The sequence below is a fragment of the Populus nigra genome, chromosome 19, assembly GCF_951802175.1.
Source record: "Populus nigra chromosome 19, ddPopNigr1.1, whole genome shotgun sequence".
Lineage (NCBI taxonomy): Eukaryota > Viridiplantae > Streptophyta > Magnoliopsida > Malpighiales > Salicaceae > Populus > Populus nigra.
Genome location: NC_084870.1, coordinates 12,715,651 through 12,738,387, shown reverse-complemented (window position 1 = coordinate 12,738,387; position 22,737 = coordinate 12,715,651). Strand labels below are relative to the sequence as shown.

The following is a 22,737-nucleotide window of genomic DNA, read 5'->3' as shown; positions in this document are numbered from 1 at the left end:
AAAAAATACAAAAAATTATTCTTTTCCATATTTCTTGCATCTATTGTCTTTATTTATTGTCCTTGCAACTTGTAACACACGACTTGCAACATTTCTCAAACATCATAAAATCCCCTATGCTATATTGAGGATTTATTTTGTGGGGGTTCGTGGACTACCAACGAAGAGAGTATTGATCTGTACAAACCAGGGAAAGATGGGAGAAAGCCAGTGGCAAGATTCTGTAATTTTTATGCTAAAAAAGGAGAAATTTTGTTAAAGGAAAGAGTGCCCAACAAAGAATGTAAAATGCCTGTCTATCTGTTACAAGCTTGTGAAAATATTTGGTTAACAAATTCTACACTTTACGAGCACGGGTCCTCTGTTTAGTTGCAAACTGGACTACTTTTTCCTCCACAGGGAGGCCCTTCCGCCGCCTTACAGCATCAATGAGCTTTCTTGCTGTGTTAGGAAGAACACTAGAACCATCTCCAAACTCTTCAATCTCCTCTTCTGTTTTAGGTACAAAGAAAGGATCCTCAGAAAGTTCTTCCCAGTGACTCAGTACAAGAAGAGCACTTGCAGCACCCGCAGTCTTTCTTCTAAGATCTTCAGCGAAACCAAAGCTTTCAGAAACCGGGACGTATGCTTGAACCGAGAAAAGTGCAAATCCTTCCTGCATTTCCTCGTTTAAGACCTGGGCTCGTTTCTGATTAAGCACAGCATACATAGAGCCCAGATATTCAGGTGGGGTGTTCAACTCACAAAAATACATTGCTTCAACAAGCCGAGGTTTCTTCTGAAGCACAGCTGCTCTACATGCATCTTTCACAGCTGTCATTACCTGTCCAGTGAAGATCGCATACTGCTCAGATTGTTGATTAGACTCGGAATCATCAAATTTCTCAGCCAAAGGATTTATGCTGGCCTCAACAACAAAAGCCAGTCCCCACATTGGTTCATCACATAAGGGGCCAGCTGCTGTTGCTAGTTGAAATCCAGACACTACACTGTTCTGAAGACTCTCTGCTTCCCTGTATAATGCACTGAGCTCTTCTGAGGATGTGTCAGCAGGCATTTCACCATTACCAAAACATTCCACCAGCCCCAACCTTTCAGAAACGTGAGGGGAACCCCGTACAAGAGCAGAGGAATCATTGCTCAAGCTTTTGGAATCAGGAGTGAAGAGGATGTTAGGGCCAACTTGTCTCGGTCCAAGTGCCCAGATCCTCTTTAGAAACTTTTGCCACTTAAGTTTGTACTTTTCAGCCCGATCCTTGTCCTTCTTACTCAATGACAAAATGTCACTCTCCACAGCACCCATTATGCGTTTTTTTAGAACTTCAACTGGACTCTCATCTTGCACAATGTTTGATCTCTCTGTTTCCAAGTTGCTAGCTGACTGCCCCAGCTTACCACCGATAATATCTCCTAATAGATCAGTGCTTTTATCAAGCACCATGGTTAGTGCAGATGGAAGTTTCATGACTTGCACACGAACAACACATCTTCCATTCGGTGTCATCTTCTCAACATAATCTGAGCTTCTAGTTGATGATTTCAGGTTATCCAACATATTGGACGCTTCTCCCTCAATAGTCTCCCTATAGGACACAAGAGGTGGAGAGACTTCCAGGCTCACTTTTGCAAACCTCTCTTTCAAATCCTTAATGCACCTTTCCAGATGAACTTCTCCAGCAGCAGCCAGAACATGTTCCCCTCTAGAGGAAACAGTAACCTCCACAAATGGATCGGCCCGGTTCAGAAGCTTTAAACCTTTCATCAGAGCAGCAGAATCAGCTGGATCAGAAGGCTCAATAGCAACTCTCAGAGTTGGGGCCACCTGGAATGCCATGCTTGAGAAAGGCCAGCAGTTTTTGGTGGATGATAGAGTTGCACTTTTCAATATATGCTGGCCAAGGCCTCGGATCGCCACAACATTCCCAGCCTTTGCAGAAGCCACTGGTTTCAAGCCTTGACCCATCATTAGATACAACGAGTGCAGCTCAGCCACCTGTATGTGCTTCTGCATTGACTCCCCCTTCAATGGGTCATACAATGCTGAAAGCACAAAGACTCTTTGTCCAGAACAAAGAACCCCGCTAAAAATTCTAGCAAATGCAAGGAAACACTCATCTGATTCACTGTTTCCATTTTCATCACTAAAATTGCTCAGAATCTCCCCATTCAAACCCCTTTGAGGTAACAATTTTGTTGGGACGGCAAACATTTTGGATACAAAAGCAACACAAGGTGCTTCAGGACTGGAATCACAAACCTCAATAGACATTCTAACAAGATCCGCCTCTGCAAGAGCACTAGAGTCGACCCCATCAAGCAAAACTTCTCTCTTGGGAATCAAACGTGATATCCGGAAGGATTGAGCTGCAATTGGATCCGGCATGCACTTCACAACCATCGACAAAATTGCATCTGACAAAGGAAGCCAGCGACTCATAACAGATTGCAGCACAGCCTTTGGATCCTTATTCAAAAGCTCACGGGGTGGTACATTCAAATTAAATGATTTTATGACTTTCTCGAGTAAGCCTTTATTCCCATCAGGCTCTAAAGCAGATTGGTAAACTTGCCACAGTGGTTCCAGCACAAACTGCACAAACATAGGACGCTCCCTGCTGCCTGCATCCACAAACTTCTTCACCGTAATCATCTTTGTCTTCGGATGGAAATACCTAGGACCCCAGAGAGCCTTCTGCAATGCAGCTGAACTTGCTCCAAGCTTTGTGGCATAAAACTCAGCAAACTCATGAATAGTAAAACCCCACCCATCCAGTGCACAAGCAAATGCCACATTCCCTTTCTGTGGTTGAAAAGTGTCCTCCTCATCATCCTCTATAAACTCAAGATTCTCATCCTCACCCTCACCAGAGGGCCCAGCACGTATTGAATCAACATCAGACAAATACTTCTCCGACTTATAAGCACTCATTATCCCATTCACCTCATGAACAATCTTCACCAACCGATTATAGGCTTCCATCGGACTCATTTTCAACTCACATATCAACCTATCAATCTTATTAAGCACTAAACAAGGCGTAAGCTTCTCAATCCAAGCTTGACGCAAAACAGCATGTGTCTGTATATGTACCCCCTCAACAGCATCAACCAAAACCAATCCCCCGTCACTCAACCTCGCAGCAGTTGAAACCTCACTACAAAAATCCATATGACCAGGTGAATCTATAAGGTTGACTGAATAATCCTTATAATGAAGAGAAATCGACGAGCTCTTCATCGTTATCGCACGCCTTTGTTCCTCATCAAGAAAATCCATAAACCTAAGTTTCCCAGCTAATTTAGGGTGAAGCAAACCCCCACCCGTTGCAGCAATTAAATGGTCAGCAAGAGTTGTCTTGCCATGATCAACATGTGCTAGTATGCACATGTTTCGTATATTTCGGGTATCATCAAAATCACCCATCTTAAAACCCTAAAACAAACTTCAACAACAATTTAACAACAACGACAACAACAAAAACAAACAAGAACCACTGAATTAGACAAAACAAGAAAAACCCAAGTTAGGAATTTGTGTAAGAGAAAGTATAGGCCCACTAAATAAGGCAAAAGGGGTGCATAACAAGAAGAGATTTTTTATGTCTGTTAGGTTCTTTTCTATGGAGGATCGGAGAAACCCTGGATTTTCTTGATGTTGTTGTTCTTGTTATTTCTCTATATGACTGTGTTCTTGAAAGCATAATTAGAAAAGGGAGAGAGAGATACCAGTGACGGTGGCTGTTTATGGCGCTGTAAAATAGAGACTAGGGCAGAGATGGATTCCTTCTTTGAGTGTCTCAGGCGATGGAAAGCGAAAGCTTCTTGATAGGAGCACATGGCAGCCTAATGAATGTAGTTTAGGGCTTGCGTTTTTGGGCTGGGCTGATATTAAGGCCTGAATTAAGCCCATACAGAAGGTAATATAATAAAAATAAAAATAAAATAAAAACAATCTCATGAATATTTCTTAGGAAGGAATATTTGTATTAAATCAACTGCCAAATCCTGTTCAAGTACATAAAGCACATTTATATTAAATCAAATCTTTAGAAGGAAAATTTTCTTAACCCTTCATGTTTGTTTATTGATATTAAATCTGACCTGAAACATGGATTAAATAAGTTAACATGAAAAAAAATTAAAAAGTTAAAATAATATTATTTTAAAATAAAATTTTAAAAGTCAATGATTCTTAATCGAGTCAATCAAGTCTCAAGTTAACCTAAGTTTTTAACTAGTCATATCAAATTAACTTTTAAGTAATTTTTTAAAATCCGGATAAAATCCCGAGTTAACTTATTGAGTTAAGCTAGGTTTAATAAAAATGTGCACATTAATCAATAAATTTTATCTAATGTTAATTTTTTAAGAAATAAAAATCGTATTATTTACATCTCATAACTTATAATTTATTTTACACTTTATATTCTCATTAACAAAATAGCTTAAAGTATTTATAAGATCACTATTATATTATATATAATGGCTAAATAACTATTATATTAAATATTACTACTATGTCATCAATTTTTATTAAAAAAACTCTAACCATCACCGTTATCATTTTTTCTTTATCAAAATCCGGCGACCCAAACACCACAATTCATGAGTTCTACAAGGCAAGTCAATCACTTGAACCTGATGGAGAGAATTCCAAACTTCAGTGCTCAGAGGAACTTCCTTTTAACCAGGACAGGAATTAAGTAGGCATTTTTTTTGTAAGATGGGACAATACAGTTTCCTTGATAACTTTCAACAGTTACTTGCGCTGAACAAAAGTTACAATCTATTTTCTGAATCTCAGAATCATCATCACAGCTCACGAAAAATTTAAAGCATGGTTCAAATTTGATTTGCTGGAGGAGAAGACAACCTCCTAGTTTGCTTCCAATGAAGAAACTATGCCATGAAAAACACCAAATAATCAAAAACTATATCCTCCCTCTCTCCTTTAAGGTTGTGTCTTGTCCGAATCTACAAATTGAAGTGTATGCCGCTGCTAAGGATGCTTGAGCATGCTTTTTATCCACGAGCAACGAAACACAATAATTAAGAAATAGAAATTATATCTTACAGGGCAATTACTAAACTCATAACCCACTTCTGCTGATATTTTAGCATCAGTAGGGGAGAGAGAGAACGAGACCGCGAGGTTGAGAGAAGGGGTGAATAGTGTTAATTAGGATTATCAAACAAATCACCTCCAACATCCACTTATTAAAGCCTCATGTTACAACACCGACGACCCAATTGCATCACAATCTGATTCATCTTAACCGGATGAATAGTGTTAAAGGGTTGGGCAGTGGGAACATCAAAACTGAAACATTATTTATGTACGTGTATGATTATAAACGATGAAAGATAACTCAAATCATTAAAAAATTAAACTTAATTTATGTTTTAGTATAATTTATATAAATTTTTAGTTAAAATTTATTAATTAGAATTTACTTGTTGGATTTGATTTAATTATTATTGAGTATTTTATTTAGTGAATCATAAATTCAATAGCTTGTTTTGGTTAGAATTTTAGTATTTATATGCTAATTTGATGATTAATTAAAAATATTATAAATTTTACATATCTCTAATTCCTAGTATTCTCTCTCTATACTTTTAATTCTTAGCTTCTTTTCTGTTTTTTCCTGTTTTAATTCTTTTTATTATTATTCCGCATGATTTGGCACCCAAGTTTCCTGCCCGGGAGAAGGCACGAGAGCAGCTAAAAAGGGGTTGGCAAGAAAATCTTGACTAGTTTTCGTTATTTTATGACGGGTTGTGTGCGAGTGTATATGCTGCTTGAGAAGGCGTTACTATAATTCATGGTATGGTAATTAAAATGAACTGACTGCTCTTGAGAGAATTAATGGAACTGGTACGCTTCAAGTTAGGGAAGACTTGCTTGATTCAGACAAGAGATTGTTTTGGCTTGTAGAGAGAGATTAGGACATCAGCATCTGCCGGCTATGAAAGAGAAATTGATTTGCTCATCTTCTAGTTTCCTATAATTTTCAGGAGCAACCAAATTCTTCAGGTGTGAAAGGAAAGAATTTGAACATTTTAATGCATGATTACAGACTATAATAGATAGCTCGCCAGCGCTGATTTTTTTGGTTGCTATATAGAGCCTTTTAATAAAGTAAATATGCAAAGAGTCAACTTAAATTAAATATGCAAGGTAATGTAATTCCAGTAGCTTACTGCAACATCATAGAACATAGTTTAAACTGAGAATTGATAAAGACAAAAAGGCTGAATGGAATGTAGAGTAACAAAGGACATCTAATTTCAAAAGCAGTTTCTATAAACAGATGTAATCCAACAGCAGTCAAAAAGTTGCAGCAAGGTAAGATGGTAAGTAGCAAAATGTTCCTGGCGCACATCGTTGTTTTCTGGGAGCTCCACTGCATCTGCAAGAATATTCAAGTTATCAATGTACATTGATTATAGGGGGAGCACATCAATGAAGTGTTTGTGTGAGGAAGAGTTTGAAAATGTGGACTGAATCTTTTTTACAAAAAAGGAAAAAGAAAAAAAGAAAAATGAAGAAGCAGCGGTAAAAATAGCGATGTTGATGTAAAGTATGAATAAAATTATGGTAGAACAAAGCTATGAAATGGATGAGTTGTTGAGGCATCAATCAAAGAACTTGCAAAGCAAAACATAGCGATGTAATGGCAGAGTTTGAAGTGGTTCTTTGCAATGTGAACAATCTAAATTGGTTTCTCAAACCTTGCAGAGTTTCAGCTGGTTCTTTGCAATTTCGATCTAAAATATTGACTTGAACCTTATACAGATTCGAGCCTCAACAATGTGGATGATTTAGTTTTTCTCGATGAGGAGCCAGGACTCGACTCAGGCTATAAGCTGATAGCAGTATATTTTCTCTCAACACGAGAATTGTAAATCTCGGCCAAAGGGGCATCGCATTTAATGCGAAATAATCATTGCATGACATTTTTTCTAATCCAACATGAACTCGGCAATCTACGAAAATCAAACGCAAACTGAGCTTTACAAACGAGGCCCGATCTGGTAAACAAAGGCTTATCTGGATTCAAAGCCGCTGCAACAGGAGCCATTGCATAGAAAACCCATTCTCCCAAACGCCAAGAGCTAAGCCAGAGGAAAAGCCGAGAATGCAACCTCAATTTTCTGACCCAACTTTGACAACTGCCCAAAACCAAAATCATCCTGAGCCAGATGAAAGCCAGCCAGAGGCAAAACACAGCAAACCAAACCAGAGCAAAAGAAAACCCATCATCCCCAAAACCCAAAAGAAAAGCAAAAGAAAGAGTGCAAACCAGCTTGACCCAAGCGCAGCAACAGCTGGTAGAGCAGTCGAAGCCTAGAGAAGGCAATGGTATCCCCAGCTGAAAGCCCCCAAACCCAAACCATATTACTGGAGCTAAAACAAAATGACCCATCAGCTTGCAGCTTGGGAGATGGAAAGGCATGAAGAAATCCCCAGCCGAAAGCCCCCAAACAATATTACTGGAGGCAAAAAAAAGTTACCCCTCAGCTTGAGAGATGGAAAGGCGCAAAGAAAAACCCGTGCATACCACTTCGATTTCAACAAATTCATGTGGCTTTTCCAGCTTACATACCGAAAGTACTGCTTTACCATTGTGTACAATAAAAAAGGAAAAATAAGATTAAAAAAAAAGAAGAAGCTAGAGATTGTTAAAAGAAAGAGACTGTGAAAACTAGTGTTTTGTCTGCAAGGATAGAGAGCCAACTCCATGTGACTTTTGAGTAGTACTTTCAGTTCAATTCTAACTGTTCAAAGTAACTGTTTCTTGGTCTTTTAGTATTGATCATAGCTAAGATAGTTTGCATGCCTGGAGATTGTACTTGATAGCTAAGATAGTTTTTATGTCTTGCCGAGTTCATGTTCGGGTGGACTAATCTTGCCCCGTGATTGTTTCTCACTATAAAATATCAGAATTGCAGTAACAATGCTTTTGTTTTCCCCAAGTTGAAATTTTTTTACCTTGTTATACCTTGATTTTGATTTTTATGTACATCATTAGATTTTGACCTTGGATAAAGAAGATCTGTCGCTGCCTTTTCAAGAACATAGAGTTTTTTGGGATTTTTTCTTGGAACTTCAGATTCACTAGTTCTCAGTGGGCAAACAAAAAGAAGCAAGAAAGCAAAAAATAATGCATGCACAACTCTCATCCAACTCGAGACAAAAGAAACTATTTCGTTCCTTTATCATAACCTTCTAAACACTTGAGATAAAAAAAAAAAAAAAGGCAAATCTGTAAGCATGTTGAATTCAGGAAATAAGAAGATGTAAAGAAACGTGTAAAAGAAGACTATTTTACCTTTGATTCTCCATGCCCACCCCCTTTTTCTTCCTCTATATCTCCTCTCACATCCATTATACAATATGCCAAAGAACATTAGTGTTTTGTCTTTTTACTACTCATTAAAATACAAGTTATCATAAATTGAAGTAGTGTAATTACGTGGTTATTCTTACAAAATAAAAAAACTTGTTAGTCATTCAGTTAATTTGGAATAAGGTCATCTTTTTTATAGGATACATATGATATTGAAATAATGATCGAGAAAAAAATAGTCTATTCAAGTTTTTTAGGTTACAATGTAGATACTAATTATCCCTTAAGGGCACAAAATTTTAGTCTTTAAGTTGGAGGTTTTTTTTGTCTTTCAAGAAAAATAAACCTTGAAGATATTAGAGGAAGGGAAAATATATAATGGTGTTGAAAGACTTCACCATCTTTTTATTTTATAAATATATCATTTTATTTTTATTATTTTTATTGTTATTATTAGGAGCCGGACCCCAAAAACTTGGATTTGACAAATAAGTCACATCCAAGTAACTTGAGTCTTACAAGGGCGCCAACCTAAGTTACCTAGATCTGGAAAGTAATGTTAAACTCAAGAAATTTGGATTTTATTATTATTTTTAAAAATATTATTACTATTAAAAAAAATCGTAGATTTGATTTGAATAGTAAAATTTAAAACTATAAGAACTTGGGTCAGACATGTTTAATATTATTAATTTCATTATTGTTAATAAATTTTAAAAAAATATTATTGCTATTGGAAAAAAACCATAGATTTAATTTGAAATGTAAAATTAAAATTAAAATTATTATTATTAATAAATTTTTTTAAAAAATCATTACTATGGAAGAAAAACCATAAATTAATTTAATTTGAAAAGATTAAAAACTATAAGAACTTGGATCAAATAAATTTAATATTAGTATTAATGTTATAGATATTATTATTTTTATTATTATTAGGAGAGTCAGACCCAAGAAACTTAAGTTTTGTGATCTAATTCGTTGAATCTACCATAACTGTCAAATCAAGAACATTTAAAACATTATCTATACTTTTAATATATATTTTTTTAAAAAAAATATATTGACTATTACAAATGGCGAGCCAATATAATAATAACTAAAATATCTCATCCCCACATCATATTGAGTAAAAAAAAAATTTAAATGAAGAACGTGAATCACAACATAGTCATACCTGTCCCTCTCTTTGTTTCATAAAAATATAGTGACCTCGCCACAGTCGAAGCCAAACCCATCGATTCCCAGCCCAATTTTCCAAAAATTTCAGCGGTCGGTCCTGAATGTGTGGATGTGAAGGAAAGAAGCCCCACCTTTATCCAAGAGAAGACAAGATGTGAATCCATATTGGATTCCTCTTTGCTCGCACAAGGATTTGACGAGGCATTTTGGTTGCTTAGATGAGATCTCGCATGAACGGAGATACCTCTATTTTCGTATATTATGCATTAAGAATTGATCTTACTGTAGTAAGATATTATTCGGATATGATTTATATTAATTTAAAAAAATTTCAAGCTTGTGCATGCTTTATTGTTATTAATTTAATATTCTAATATCGAAAACTTATAAGATTTATATTATTTTTTAAGACGTACTATATAATCTATATGTATGAAGTAAAAATTATGCTCTTATTTGAATCATGCGCTAGCTGTTCCGTTAATATTTCTCTCAAAGACAATCGAGATATTTAGTTTCTTTGAGTAACGCACCATGTACTGCACCATTAATTCCTTCTCCAACAACATCCACACGCACCCAAAACCCATGCAAAAAACTTGTTACACTACTTTTCCAGGCATCCCCCAGTTAGGTGCTCGACTGCCTTCTCGTAGACAAGAAACTTGGGTGCCTGTCCTAATTTCTTCTCAGGAAAAAACTACAGTCCAGGGAGATAATGCAGACACTGGATCATCGCTTGGAAAGATAGCATTATCAAATTCACTATTTCTCTCCTCTCACATATCAAGATTCCAAAATTGCCTGAGAACCACCATATCCAAATTCATCGACCACCGGCGCCCTCCTCTTCATCCTTCGGTCGATCCATGTCAAGTGTTCACGGGGAATTTTGCTCCAGTGGATGAACTTGAGCCCGCTAACTGCACTGTAGTGGAGGGTGAGCTCCCTGGCTGTCTAAATGGTGTGTACATTAGAAATGGTTCAAACCCACAACACATGCCTAATGGTCCTCTCCATTTCTTTGAAGGAGATGGCATGCTTCATTCCATGAGATTATCCGGTGGCCAAGCAACCCATTGTAGTCGCTATGTCAAGACTTACAAATACATGCTTGAGAAAGAAGCAGGTTTTCCCATCTTTCCAAATATATTATCTGGCTTTTATAGCCTTCCTGGCGTGCTTGCTTTTGTCATGGCTGTAGGAAGGGTTCTGTGTGGCCATATCAATCTCATGAGAGGATTTGGTTTGGCCAACACAAGTCTTGCTTTCTTTTCAAATAAGCTCCTTGCACTTTGCGAGTCTGATCTACCATATGTCATTGGCATGACACCAGAAGGCGACATCGAGACACTAGGCAGATGGGATTTTGATAGAAAGCTGTTTGCAAGCATGACTGCTCACCCCAAGGTTGACAAGGATACAAAGGAGACTTTTGCTTTCCAGTGCAACCCAACATGTTTTCCTTATGTCACTTATTTTTACTTCAATGAAGATGGTGTCAAGCAAAGAGATGTTCCCCTTTTGTCTATAAATCAGCCTACTCCTATTCATGATTTTGCAATAACCAAACGATTTGCAATTTTCCCAGAGACGCAGTTGGTGGTTGAACCAACAAATGTCATGCTAGGAAGAGGCATGCCTGTGGTTTTTGAGCAAAAGAAAGTGCCAAGAATTGGGATCTTACCAAGATACGCTGAGAGTGACTCAAATACGAGGTGGTTTCCAGTCCCAGGGTTTAATGCCATGCATGTCACCAATGCTTGGGAAAATGGGGATGATGAGGTGGTCTTGGTGGCACCAAATGTGTTAAACATTGAAAATGTTTTTCACAAAATAGAGAAGGTCCATTTCTCATTGGAAAAATTGACTATCAACACGAGAACAGGGAAAGTTTCAAGAAAGATCTTGTCCAAAAGAAGTTTGGAGTTGGGATCTATCAACCCTTACTATATTGGCAAGAAAAATCGCTATGCTTATTTGGGAATTGCTGAAAAGGTACCAAAGATGTCAGGTTTAGCCAAGATTGATTTGGAAAAAGAATGCGAAGTCTCGAGGAGGCTTTATGGGCCAGGTTGCTTTGGAGGGGAGCCATTGTTTGTTCCTAGAAAAGCAAATGCTGTGAAATCCGATGAAGACGAAGATGATGGATTTGTGGTGAGTTACGTGCATGATGAGAACTCCGGTCAATCAAATTTTACTGTTATGGATGCCAAGTCTCCAAATCTTGACATTGTTGCGAAAGTTAAACTTCCTAGACGTGTTCCATATGGTTTCCATAGCCTCTTTGTAAGTCAAGATAGCTTGTCAAATAACTGGTAATTAATTACAAAGAAATATGTATTCGAACAGTGCAATTAGCAGCTAGTTAATATCGGACTTGTAGCCTCTTTTTTTCCGTTGGAAAAGTAATTTTTAATAAAAACAAAAAAATATTAATTTTATATAGTGATTAATTGGAAACGTTTCTTGCAACTAGAAAGTCATGATCAAGGGCAATCTAAAAGCTAAAAGATATTTTTCTATTTTTATTGTACAATATTGTTTTGCACATTATTTTAAGGAGACCCAGTCCATCGGCTTTGAATCGCCGGGCCAAGTTTTATAATCATGTTCGTGATTCTCTACCAAACCCTTAAGAAGAAAAACGTTCTGGATGTGGTGAGATATACAATTAGTTTATGAGAAAAATCAATTGTGGCATCTCGACCCCAGCTAGCACATTTAAAAATAATTATAAAGTTTCTTAGATAAGATTTTGCATGAATGAATGAATGAATCGGTCCTTATATATTCGTGTAGTATATATGTATTAAGAATATAATGGTTAGGTGAAAGTTTTCGAAGAATTGATGTATGAATTATAAAACTTTGATTGAATTATCAAGTATTTCAACAATTTTTTCTTTACTTTTACTTACTGAAAGTCGTCTTATTTTGAGCGTTGTACATAGCAAAGCTTATGTGAATTTTTATTTTTTTTATAAATTAATATTTTTTGATGTTTTTAAATTGTTTTAATTTACTAATATTAAAAATAAAATTTTAAAAATAAAAAATACTATTATTTCAATATATTTTCAAACCTCTAGAGTCGTACATGTTAAATTAATTGAGATCAAATAGAGAAAGGAGGCTAGAATTCTGAATAATCTGTATATTATGAATGCTTAGTCTTAACCTAAATACAAATAGAGTATATATAGGTCAAACTGAAAGTACTATTCTACCCTTAATAAATAAGACCACATAAATATTATTTAACATCTCCCCTCAAACTCACGATGCGGCAGCTACAAGCATCGAGAGTTTGCCAACCAGAAAACGAAAACGAGAGATGGAATGCGCCTTAGTAAAGAAATCTGCAATCTGCAAGGAAGAAGGAACAAAAGGCAAAGCAATGGTGCCATGTTTGAGATGATGACGAGTAAGATGACAATCGATCTCAATGTGCTTAGTGCGCTCATGAAAAATCGAGTTATGAGCAATCTGAATAGAACTCTGGTTGTCACAATACATAGGAGTAGGATGAGAAAAGGAAATTCCCATATCAGCAAGTAACCAACGTAACCAAACAATCTCTTTGGTAGTAGATGCCATGGCACGATATTCTGCTTCGGTGGATGATTGAGAAACAATAGATTGTTTCTTGCTCTTCCAAGAAATAAGAGAATCACCTAAAAAGATACAGAACCCGGTAACAGACTTGCGATCTGTGGGATCACTACCATGATCAGCATCAGAGTATGCACGCAACTCCAAGGAAGAGGTGGATGAAAGTAAAAGACTCTGAAAAACTGTACCCCGAAGATATCGCAAAATACGAAGAACAGCTGCCCAGTGAACAGTAGTAGGAGAAGCAACAAACTGACTAACAACATGAACAGCATATGCAATATCTGGACGAGTAATGGTGAGATATACCAAACTCCCAACAATAGTGCGGTATAAAGTAGGATCTGTCAAAGGTAAACCATCAGAAGAAGAGTACCTTGCGTTAACCTCAATAGGAGTATCTACAGTTTTGTTATCAGTAAGTCTAGCCCGCTCAAGAATATCTGCAACATATTTCGACTGAGAAAGAAGGTAACCTCTAGGTGAGTATGCTACCTCAATACCCAGGAAATATCGAAGATAACCCAAATCCTTCATTTCAAATCGTCTAGCCAACTCTGTCTTCAAAACTGAAATACCATCAATATCATCACCAGTAATAATCATGTCATCAACATATAAAGACAGAATGATACGACCTGCATCAGTGCACTTAATAAAAAGAGCAGAATCATGACTGCTAGAAACAAAGCCAAGAGACGAGATCACAATAGAGAATTTCTCAAACCAAGCACGAGGTGCTTGTTTGAGACCATATAATGCTTTCTTAAGCTTACAAACATATCCAGAGTCATGTGAAATACCAGGAGGGGGTGCCATATAAACTTCTTCTTGAAGATCTCCATTCAAGAATGCATTTTTAACATCAAGCTGAGAAATATGCCACTGACGAACCGAAGCTACAGCAATAAGAGTGCGGATAGTAGTCATTTTTGCAACCGGGGCAAATGTCTCCTCATAGTCCATACCATACTGTTGAGAGTATCCTTTTGCAACCAGCCTAGCTTTGTATCGCTCAATAGACCCATCAGAATTAGTCTTGATCTTATACACCCAACGACAACCAACAACACTCTTACCAGGAGGTAGAGGAACCAGATCCCAAGTATCTGTCTTATGCAAAGCAGAAAGTTCCTCATCCATAGCTTGCTGCCAAAGCGGATCAAGAATTGCCTCTTTATAGGAAGAGGGCTCAAAGAGACAATGAATAGAAGCTAAAAAGGAAGTAAATGATGAAGAATAACAAGAATAAGCAAAATCTGGTAGTTTTGTGGACTTACGAATGCGGATGGACTGACGTGGAGGTGGATCAACAATCTCAGATGAAGCTTGAGGGGCTGTAGATGAGAATGGAGCTTCAGATGTGCTAGAGAGTAAAGTACCAGTACCTGCAGAGTTATGAGTACAAATTGATCGAACATAGGGAGAGGTATCATTACCTTGTGTAAGGCTTGTTCTGATGATTAGAGAATGGCTTAGAAGGTACTGCTAGTACAGAAGGATTTGAAGCAGAAAGAATTCCCTTTTCAGAATAAGACTGAAGACGTATTTCTTCAGCCAATAACTCACTGACAACAGAGTCAACAGAAGGCAGTGGAGTACGATGCAGAATTGAACCTCTAAGTCCTTCGAAGTCACTGCGAAGCGCTGTTAAAAACTGTACCAATCGTTGCTGCTCTCTACGCTCAATATAGGCACCACATGCCTTTAATTCTGCTGATTCTGTAAGAGCCAATTGATCCCAAAGATCTGTCATAGCAGAATAAAACTCTTGAATACTCATATTCTTCTGATGAAGAGCTCGTATGTCATTCTCTAATTGGTACTGTTTTGCAAAATTTGATTGCGTGAATAACCTTTGCAGATGATCCCAAAGCTCTTTTGCTGTCTCATACTTCGCCAACTGCGTACCTATCGAATGCTCAACAGAATTGTTGATCCAAGTAATGATCTTTGCATTATTTGCTTCCCATGTATCTATCAAAACAACATCCCCCTCCTCAATATTCTTAGGTATTATATATGTTCCACTAACATACCCCCACATCTTCTTACCCTTAAGAAAATTTCGCATTACATAGCTCCAATACGAATAGTTCTTCCCATCCAACCTCACACTCACAGACTGAAGCGAATCATCTCTTTCAGTAGCCATAATTAACAATCACAGAGAACCAGAATGCAAAAACAGCGGAAAACAAAATACCAAATTGCAGAAACTGAACAGAGATTGCAGAAACTAAACAAATATCTTCTCAAAATTAAACGATTACTCCAAAACACAAAATCAATTTGCAGAAACTGAACGCAAATACCAAATTGCAAAAGCTGAAGGGTAGATGAAATACCAAAATAATTGCAGAAACTGACAAAATTCCAAATTTTGCAAAAGCGGAAGACAAAATCTCACTCCAAAAAACCAGCTCGTTTCATAAAACCAGCTCTGATACCATGTTAAATTAATTGAGATCAAATAAAGAAAGGAGGCTAGAATTCTGAATAATCTGTATATTATAAATGCTTAGTCTTAACCTAAATACAAATAGAGTATATATAGGTCAAACTGAAAGTACTATTCTACCCTTAATAAATAAGACCACATAAATATTATTTAACAGTACATAGCAACTTCATGTTGTTTTTTCCGAGCTAGCTGTTACAAAGGTATCATGGATCGAATCTTTGTTCATCAAACCTCCTGGAGTCCTAATGGTGGTCGTGATTTTTCTGGCCGAGTCCCTAGTACTTGCATTTTCCTACAACAATACAGATTGTCTTACCAAAAAAAACCGAATGAATTTCTTGTGGGGAATAACAAAAATAGAGTGCTATATATATTTCTAGATGAAACAGCAAACAAGCCCCACAGTTGAAAGATTTTAAGGCTTCCTGAATCTGTCATAGAAAAAACTAGTTTCCATGCCCACATTAATTTGGAAGGATTCCTTAATAGTTCATCCATCCATGTCAAGGTGGTCCTCAATTTCTATGGCGGTAACGAAGAGTGAGGATTTGCTAGACTTGCAATGTTTAGTTTCTTGAAGGGCCTTATAATAGGCAAGATCGAAATATTCCTGTATATCAGAATTTTCCAGTCATTTTACTGAATAGCAAAAACCAACAGCTACAACTAAGTTTCAATCCCTTACAAGTCCTTCAGCAGCTCGATCATAAACAAAAATTCACCTAAATATCGAGGGGTATTATTAGATCCTACTCTTATATTTTACAAAAGAAACGAACAGCAACACCTGCAATTCTTTTATTTTCTCTATTTATTTATGATGATCCACTTGCAATTGGAGAATTTATTCATAAAAGAGTGCAGTGGAGTGGAGTGTACGGAATGGTTGCCCACAAGCTACATCTAGAAACTGAAAAATATACATGCATTATTATTATTATTATTATTATTAACTATGACTAAAACATCAGCCTTTTACTGTGACTGCACAGTGCAGTCCACAGTAAAAGGCTAATATCTTTAGAGTGCTATATATTTCAAAACAAAACAGCAAACAGGCCCCACTACAAGTTACAGGATTTTAATTCCCTTAGCTTCCTGAGTCTGTCACTAATTTTCTTAGTTGCATTAATTTGGAAAGATCCACTAATATATAGTTCATCGATCCATCCACGTCAAGGAGGTCCTCAAGTTCTATGGTGGTAACAGAGTGAGAATTTGCTCTTGCAATGTTTAATTTCTGAAACTCATATGATCCCTGTATTTTTCTCTTATTCTTTTCCTCAAATGATATAAATAATCATATAGTTCATGAGGTGTGAATGCAAAAGAGTCTGGAATTTATATATATCAGAATTGTCTACTCATTTTTACTGTATAACAAAGAGGAACAGCAACAACTAAGTTTCAATCAGATTACATGTTGTTTTAAGTTGATTTAATTCAATCAGATTACAGGTCAGACAAGTTTTATATATAATCATGTTCGGGATTCTCTACCAATTAAACCCTTGAAAAGAAAAACGTTCTGGATGGGGTGATATACAATTAGTTTATGAGAAGAATCAATTGTGGCATGTTGACCCTAGCTAGTACATTTAAAACTTAGAAAGTGTCTCAGATAAGATTTTGCATGAATGAATGAATGAATCGGTCCATATTCGTGTAATATATATATATATGCATTAAGAATATAATGGTTAGGTAAACGTTTTCGAAGAATTGATGTATGAATTATTAAATTTTGATTGAAAATCAAGTATTTCAACAATTTTTTCTCTACTTTTACTTACCGAAAGTGATCTTTGAGCGCTGCACGTAGCAAAGCTTATGCGAGAAAGTATTATGATTCCATTTTAAAATTTTTATTTTTTATTTTTTTATAAAATTAATATTTTTTGATATTTTTAAATTGTTTTGATTTACTAATATCAAAAATAATTTTTAAAAATTAAAAAAATATATTATTTTAATATATTTTCAAATAAAAATATCAATATTTATTTATATTTATAAGAATTTATTAATAAAAGAGTGCTGTGGGGTGGGTGGAGCTAGGGAATGCATGGTTGCCAAGAAGAATACTATTTGCACGAGAAGAGAAGTTAAAAAATCAAAATATTTAAGGTTTTTATCTATATGAAAATTAGTCCAAATTTCATTTATAAGGACATTAATAATATCCAATAAACTTTAGTTTCCCACATCCCTTTAATTATATTATTCTTGTAAGACAATATATATTGTATTAAAATTGGCATTTTTCGAAACCTCATCTCATAAATTTACCTTTAAAATTAATGAACTATTTTATATATCATTTTTAATTCATAACAAAAGAATGAAACTAAACCGAGTGGTCTCTGATTTACAATTTTCTTGTAATCTCTTGTCATAGTTAGGCAAAGATAGACTAATATTGCCATGACATCATTGACAAGCTAATCAAGGATGCATGCACACGCACCATACACAGAATCGCAATAACTTCAGAAAACAAAAGAATGAAACTAAGCTGAGTGGTCTCTGATTTACAATTTTCTTGCAATCTCTTGTCATAATTAGGCAAAGATAGACTGCCATGGCATCATTGACAAGCTAATCAAGGATGCATGCACACGCAAGTACACAAAATCGCAATAACTTCAGAAAACAAAAGAATGAAACTAAGCCGAGTGGTCTCTGATTTACAATTTTCTCGTAATCTCTTGTCATAATTAGGCAAAGATAGACTAACACTGCCATGGCATCATTGACAAGCTAATCAAGGATGCATGCACATGCAACATACACAGAATCGTAGTAACTTCGGAAAACAAAATATTTTCAGATAAAAGAAAGGAGGAGGCCCAGGAGGGTGCTCTGGAATCGACAGTTAATTCGGAATTGAATAGCTTGTAGCATCACCAAAATATCAAATTCAGGGTCCAACACTTCCCGGCAAAAAAAACAGAATAATCCGTGTCAGAAACACACATATCAGCTAGCCCTACCTAGCAACAAAATTCCTACCGAGACAGCATTCTTGAAATTGCAGCCCATAACCCTGCAGATTACACAAAGCAGCAAATGACAAAGTGAAACACATGTTCTTCGTTTGATTTTAATCAGTCCATTGGTTCATGTTTTCTTATGCTGCAATTCCTGGTCGTGGAAGGTCTTGATCGGTATGCTTCATGTTGGTTTTTCCGAGCCAGCTGTTATACAGGTATCATGGATGCCTTGTTCATCAAACCTCCTGGAGTCCTAATGGTGATCTTGATTTTCCTACAACAATACAGATTGTCTTACCAAAAAAACCCGAATTAATTTCTTGTTGGGAATAACAAAAATAGAGTGCTATATATTTCTAGATGAAACAGCAAACAAGCCCAACGAGTTGAAAGATTTTAATTTCCTTGGCTTCATGAATCTGTCATAGAAAAAACTAGTTTCCATGCCCACAATATTAATTTGGAAGGATTCCTTAATAGTTCATCCATCCATGTCAAGGAGGTCCTCAATTTCTATGGCGGTAACAAAGAGTGAGGATTTGCTAGACTTGCAATGTTTAGTTTCTTGAAGGGCCTTATAATAGGCAAGATCGAAATATTCCTGTATATCAGAATTTTCCATTCATTTTACTGAACAGCAAAAACCAACAGCTACAACTAAGTTTCAATCCCTTACAAGTCCTTCAGCAGCTCGATCATGAACAAAAATTCACCTAAATATCGAGGGATATTATTAGATCCTACTCTTATATTTTATAAAAGAAACGAACAGCAACACCTGCAATTAATTCTTTTATTTTCTCTATTTATTTACAATGATCCACTTGCAATTGGAGAATTTATTAATAAAAGAGTGCAGTGGAGTGGAGTGTACGGAATGGTTGCCCACAAGCTACATCTAGAAACTGAAAAACATACATGCATCCACCCGATACAGAATCACAGTAACTTCAGAAAACAAAATATCTTCAGCAATTGCTGTTGTTACCAAAAACATATCATAAGGTTGCATCACAATTGCAAGTTTCAACGTCCAGTAACTTTTACTATGAGAAAATTAATAAATACAAACAAAAACACTAACATAATATTTTTATCTGTAAATTACAATGAATTTTACCGAAGAATTACGGTTGGAAAAAAAAGAATTAAAACAAAGCAAAAAAATACGATGACATGTCATTTATACCAATGGAATTAATTCCGCTGGTAAAATCCGTTGGTAAAGTGTTCACTTCTCCCTAACACTATTTATCACGTCAATTACAAAGGGAATCACTGACAGAATATTCCGTTGGTATTGTCTAGAGAGCACTGGAATTGTTCACTTTCCAATTGCACTGTTAATTATTGTTCTTTACAGAAGAAATCATTGACGGATTGAAAAGTCGTCGGTGTTATTTGATGGGTTTCTGAAAATTTTAAGTGAATTGAAATTTTAAATTAAATATTATAGACAAAATTATCACCGACGGATTGAAAAGTCGTCGGTGATATTTGACGATTTCTGAAAAAATTTTATTAAATTAAAAATTTAAATTAAATATTATTAACGAAATCACCGAGGGATTGATTAGAAATATTAATATTTAATTATCTATCAGTAAAACCATCAATAAAATACCTCAATAAATAGAATGCCTCATTTCACAACAGATGGCCCTGTTCCTCTTCTTCTTTTTCTTCTCCTTCTTTTTCTTCTTCCTCTTATGTAAAAACCATCAACATTCCTTTCTTTCTCTTCTCTCCTCAACTCCTCTTCTTCTTCATTCTCAGGTATGTTTTCTTTTTTTTTTTCTTTTTTCTTCTCTGATTTTTTTTAATATTTAACATACTTTATGAATTTTTTTTTCTCTTCTCAGCTTCACTCACAACTACATTAAGGTAAGATTTTTTTTTCTTCTTCTTTTTTTGTGTTTTTTTCATTCTATTTGTTTTTTTTTTTCTGTTCTTAATAATTGTATGAATGTTGTTGTAGGATTGTTTTTCATATAAGATCAATGTTGTTGTTGTTTTATTTTTTTTGTGTTATTTATTTGTTGTAAATTTTGAGTTGATTTTCTTCTTCTTTTTTCCAAGCAACTCAATTCTGAGTGTTATGAAGTTTTAATTTATATTAATTTAATTATTTTCTAGTTTTGTTAAATAGTTTTTTTTTTAAATATATATTTTTAAATAATCACCGACGGAATTGCATACGGTATTTTCTTTTGGTTATATGACAATTTTCCCGAGGGAAATACCGACAGAATGAAGCGGGAATTTTTTTTTTTGTGTGCATTTTCCGTTTGTAAAACAATTGGTTTTTTATTTTTATTTTTACCGAAAGAATTAGCGACAGATGATGGAATTACTGATGAACGTTATTCCGACGGACGTATTCCATCAGTGAATTAGTCGGTAAAATTTTCACCAATGGAATGGTAATCCCGCGCCAATGAAAAAATTCCATCGATAAAACTATTAAATATTATAATGTTTCATTTATTTTTGTAGATTCAACCTAATAATTTAAGCTTATGAGCAAAAACACATGTATTGGCAAGCCAACCTTGCAACAAAATTCCTACCGAGAGAGAATTCTTAAAATTGCAGCCGATAACTCTGCAGATTAGACAAAGCACAGCTAAAAAGCAGCAAATGACAGAGTAACACATGTCCTAGGTTTGATTAGTTAATTAGTCCGTTGGTTCATATTTTGTTATGCTGTAACCTGGTCATGGCAGGTCTTGATCGATACGCTTCATGGTGTTTTTTCTGAGCTAACTGTTATATAAGTATCATGGATGCTCTGTTCATCAAACCTCCTGGAGTCCTACTGGTGATCATGTGTTTGCTGGCCGAGTCCCTTGTGCTTGCATTTTCCTATAAAAACACAAATTTTTTTACAAAAAAATCCGGATGCAATTCTTGTTGGGAATAACAGCAATAGAGTGCTATATATTTCTAAATAAAACAGCAAACAAGCCCCACAAGTTAAGGATTTTAATTTTCTTGGCTTCTTGAGTCTGTCACTAATTTTCTTAGTTGCATTAATTTGGAAAGATTCATTAATATATAGTTCATCGATCCATCCACGTCAAGGAGGTCCTCAAGTTGTATGGTGGTAACAAAGAGTGAGAATTTGCTCTTGCAATGTTTAATTTCTGAAACTCATATGATCCCTGTATTTTTCTCCTTTTCTTTTCCTCAAATGATACAAATAATCATATAGTTCATGAGGTGTGAATGCACAAGAGCTTGGAATTTCTTTAAGCACCTTATAATAGACTGGGTCGTAATATTACTATATATATATATATTAAAATTTTCCACTTATTTTTACTGTATAGCAAAGAAAAACAACAACAACTAAGTTTCAATCCCTAACTAGTCCTTTAGCAGCTCGATCATAGACAAAATTCACCTCAATATCGAGGGCAAAATGGCAAGCACCAGTCCTGCTTTTATATGCAAGCACAGTCCTTGTTCAATCGTTTAGTCTGGCCCATACTCTTAAATAATGACATGTGAAAGACATTTGACATTGAAGACATGAGTACTGATGGATTTTATAGAAAGGATTTCTCAAACTCTAAAGATCGCACCCCCTAAATTGTAAAGAAAGTATAGTCTCTCATGTTCTAAAATTGCAGCTCCCTCTGAACTGAATAATCATCTATTCAAAAAATAAACCCCAAAACTATTTAATTAAAATCAAGTCAAATTAAAATTATAGAATCTATTTAGAAAAGGAATCCGAAAATAACTATAAAAATTAAGAAACTTTCAAAACGATCCCGACCTGAACTGGTTACACCCAGCTGACTTATTATAAAACCGGGTATGTGGAGTGTGTTAACAAAATCTCAGTATAATCCAACTATCTTTTCATCAAAAAGCTCGTTTGTGCTTCTTTACATGTCTAGGAATCTTTTGTGTTCGGATGCAATGCTGTTTTGTCTACCAGGTTTTGCTCTTCATCTTGACAGCTGTTCTTTTTGGTTGCCTGTTTTTGGAATGAAGCTTTAATGGATGATTTCTGTATAGGACTTCTAACATGGTTATTTAAGGTGTAGGCCTTGTTAGATGTAATAATTCTAAAAAAATCCGAAATAATCACAAACTCATTTTGTTACAGCAAATTAAC

At 35.5% G+C, this 22,737-nt stretch overlaps 2 protein-coding genes and 1 long non-coding RNA gene across 4 annotated transcripts; 1 reads left to right on the top strand and 2 right to left on the bottom strand.

Moving 5' to 3' along the window:
* Window positions 1-227: 227 nt before the first annotated feature.
* LOC133680007 (uncharacterized) lies at window positions 228-3,835 on the bottom strand. The gene has a single exon (XM_062102783.1). The coding sequence runs from the start codon at window positions 3,422-3,424 to the stop codon at window positions 338-340; it is 3,087 nt and encodes a 1,028-aa protein (XP_061958767.1). The 5' UTR covers window positions 3,425-3,835; the 3' UTR covers window positions 228-337.
* Window positions 3,836-6,149: 2,314 nt separating this feature from the next.
* On the bottom strand, window positions 6,150-7,714 carry LOC133679268 (uncharacterized). Of its 2 annotated transcripts, XR_009836144.1 has the most exons (3): window positions 7,308-7,710; window positions 6,736-7,176; window positions 6,150-6,413 (listed from the first exon to the last, which is right to left on the bottom strand). It is a non-coding gene; the product is annotated as an uncharacterized LOC133679268 (long non-coding RNA). The 2 variants fall into 2 exon arrangements; XR_009836143.1 differs by having other exon boundaries at window positions 6,736-7,714.
* A 2,356-nt stretch (window positions 7,715-10,070) lies between these two features.
* LOC133680227 (zeaxanthin 7,8(7',8')-cleavage dioxygenase, chromoplastic-like) lies at window positions 10,071-11,858 on the top strand. The gene has a single exon (XM_062103033.1). The coding sequence runs from the start codon at window positions 10,071-10,073 to the stop codon at window positions 11,856-11,858; it is 1,788 nt and encodes a 595-aa protein (XP_061959017.1).
* Window positions 11,859-22,737: the final 10,879 nt, after the last annotated feature.

Coding starts and splice junctions, on each gene's coding strand:
- LOC133680007 (XM_062102783.1), bottom strand. CDS start 3,424: ATGGGTGATTTTGATGATACCCGAAATATACGAAACATGTGCATACTA.
- LOC133680227 (XM_062103033.1), top strand. CDS start 10,071: ATGTACTGCACCATTAATTCCTTCTCCAACAACATCCACACGCACCCA.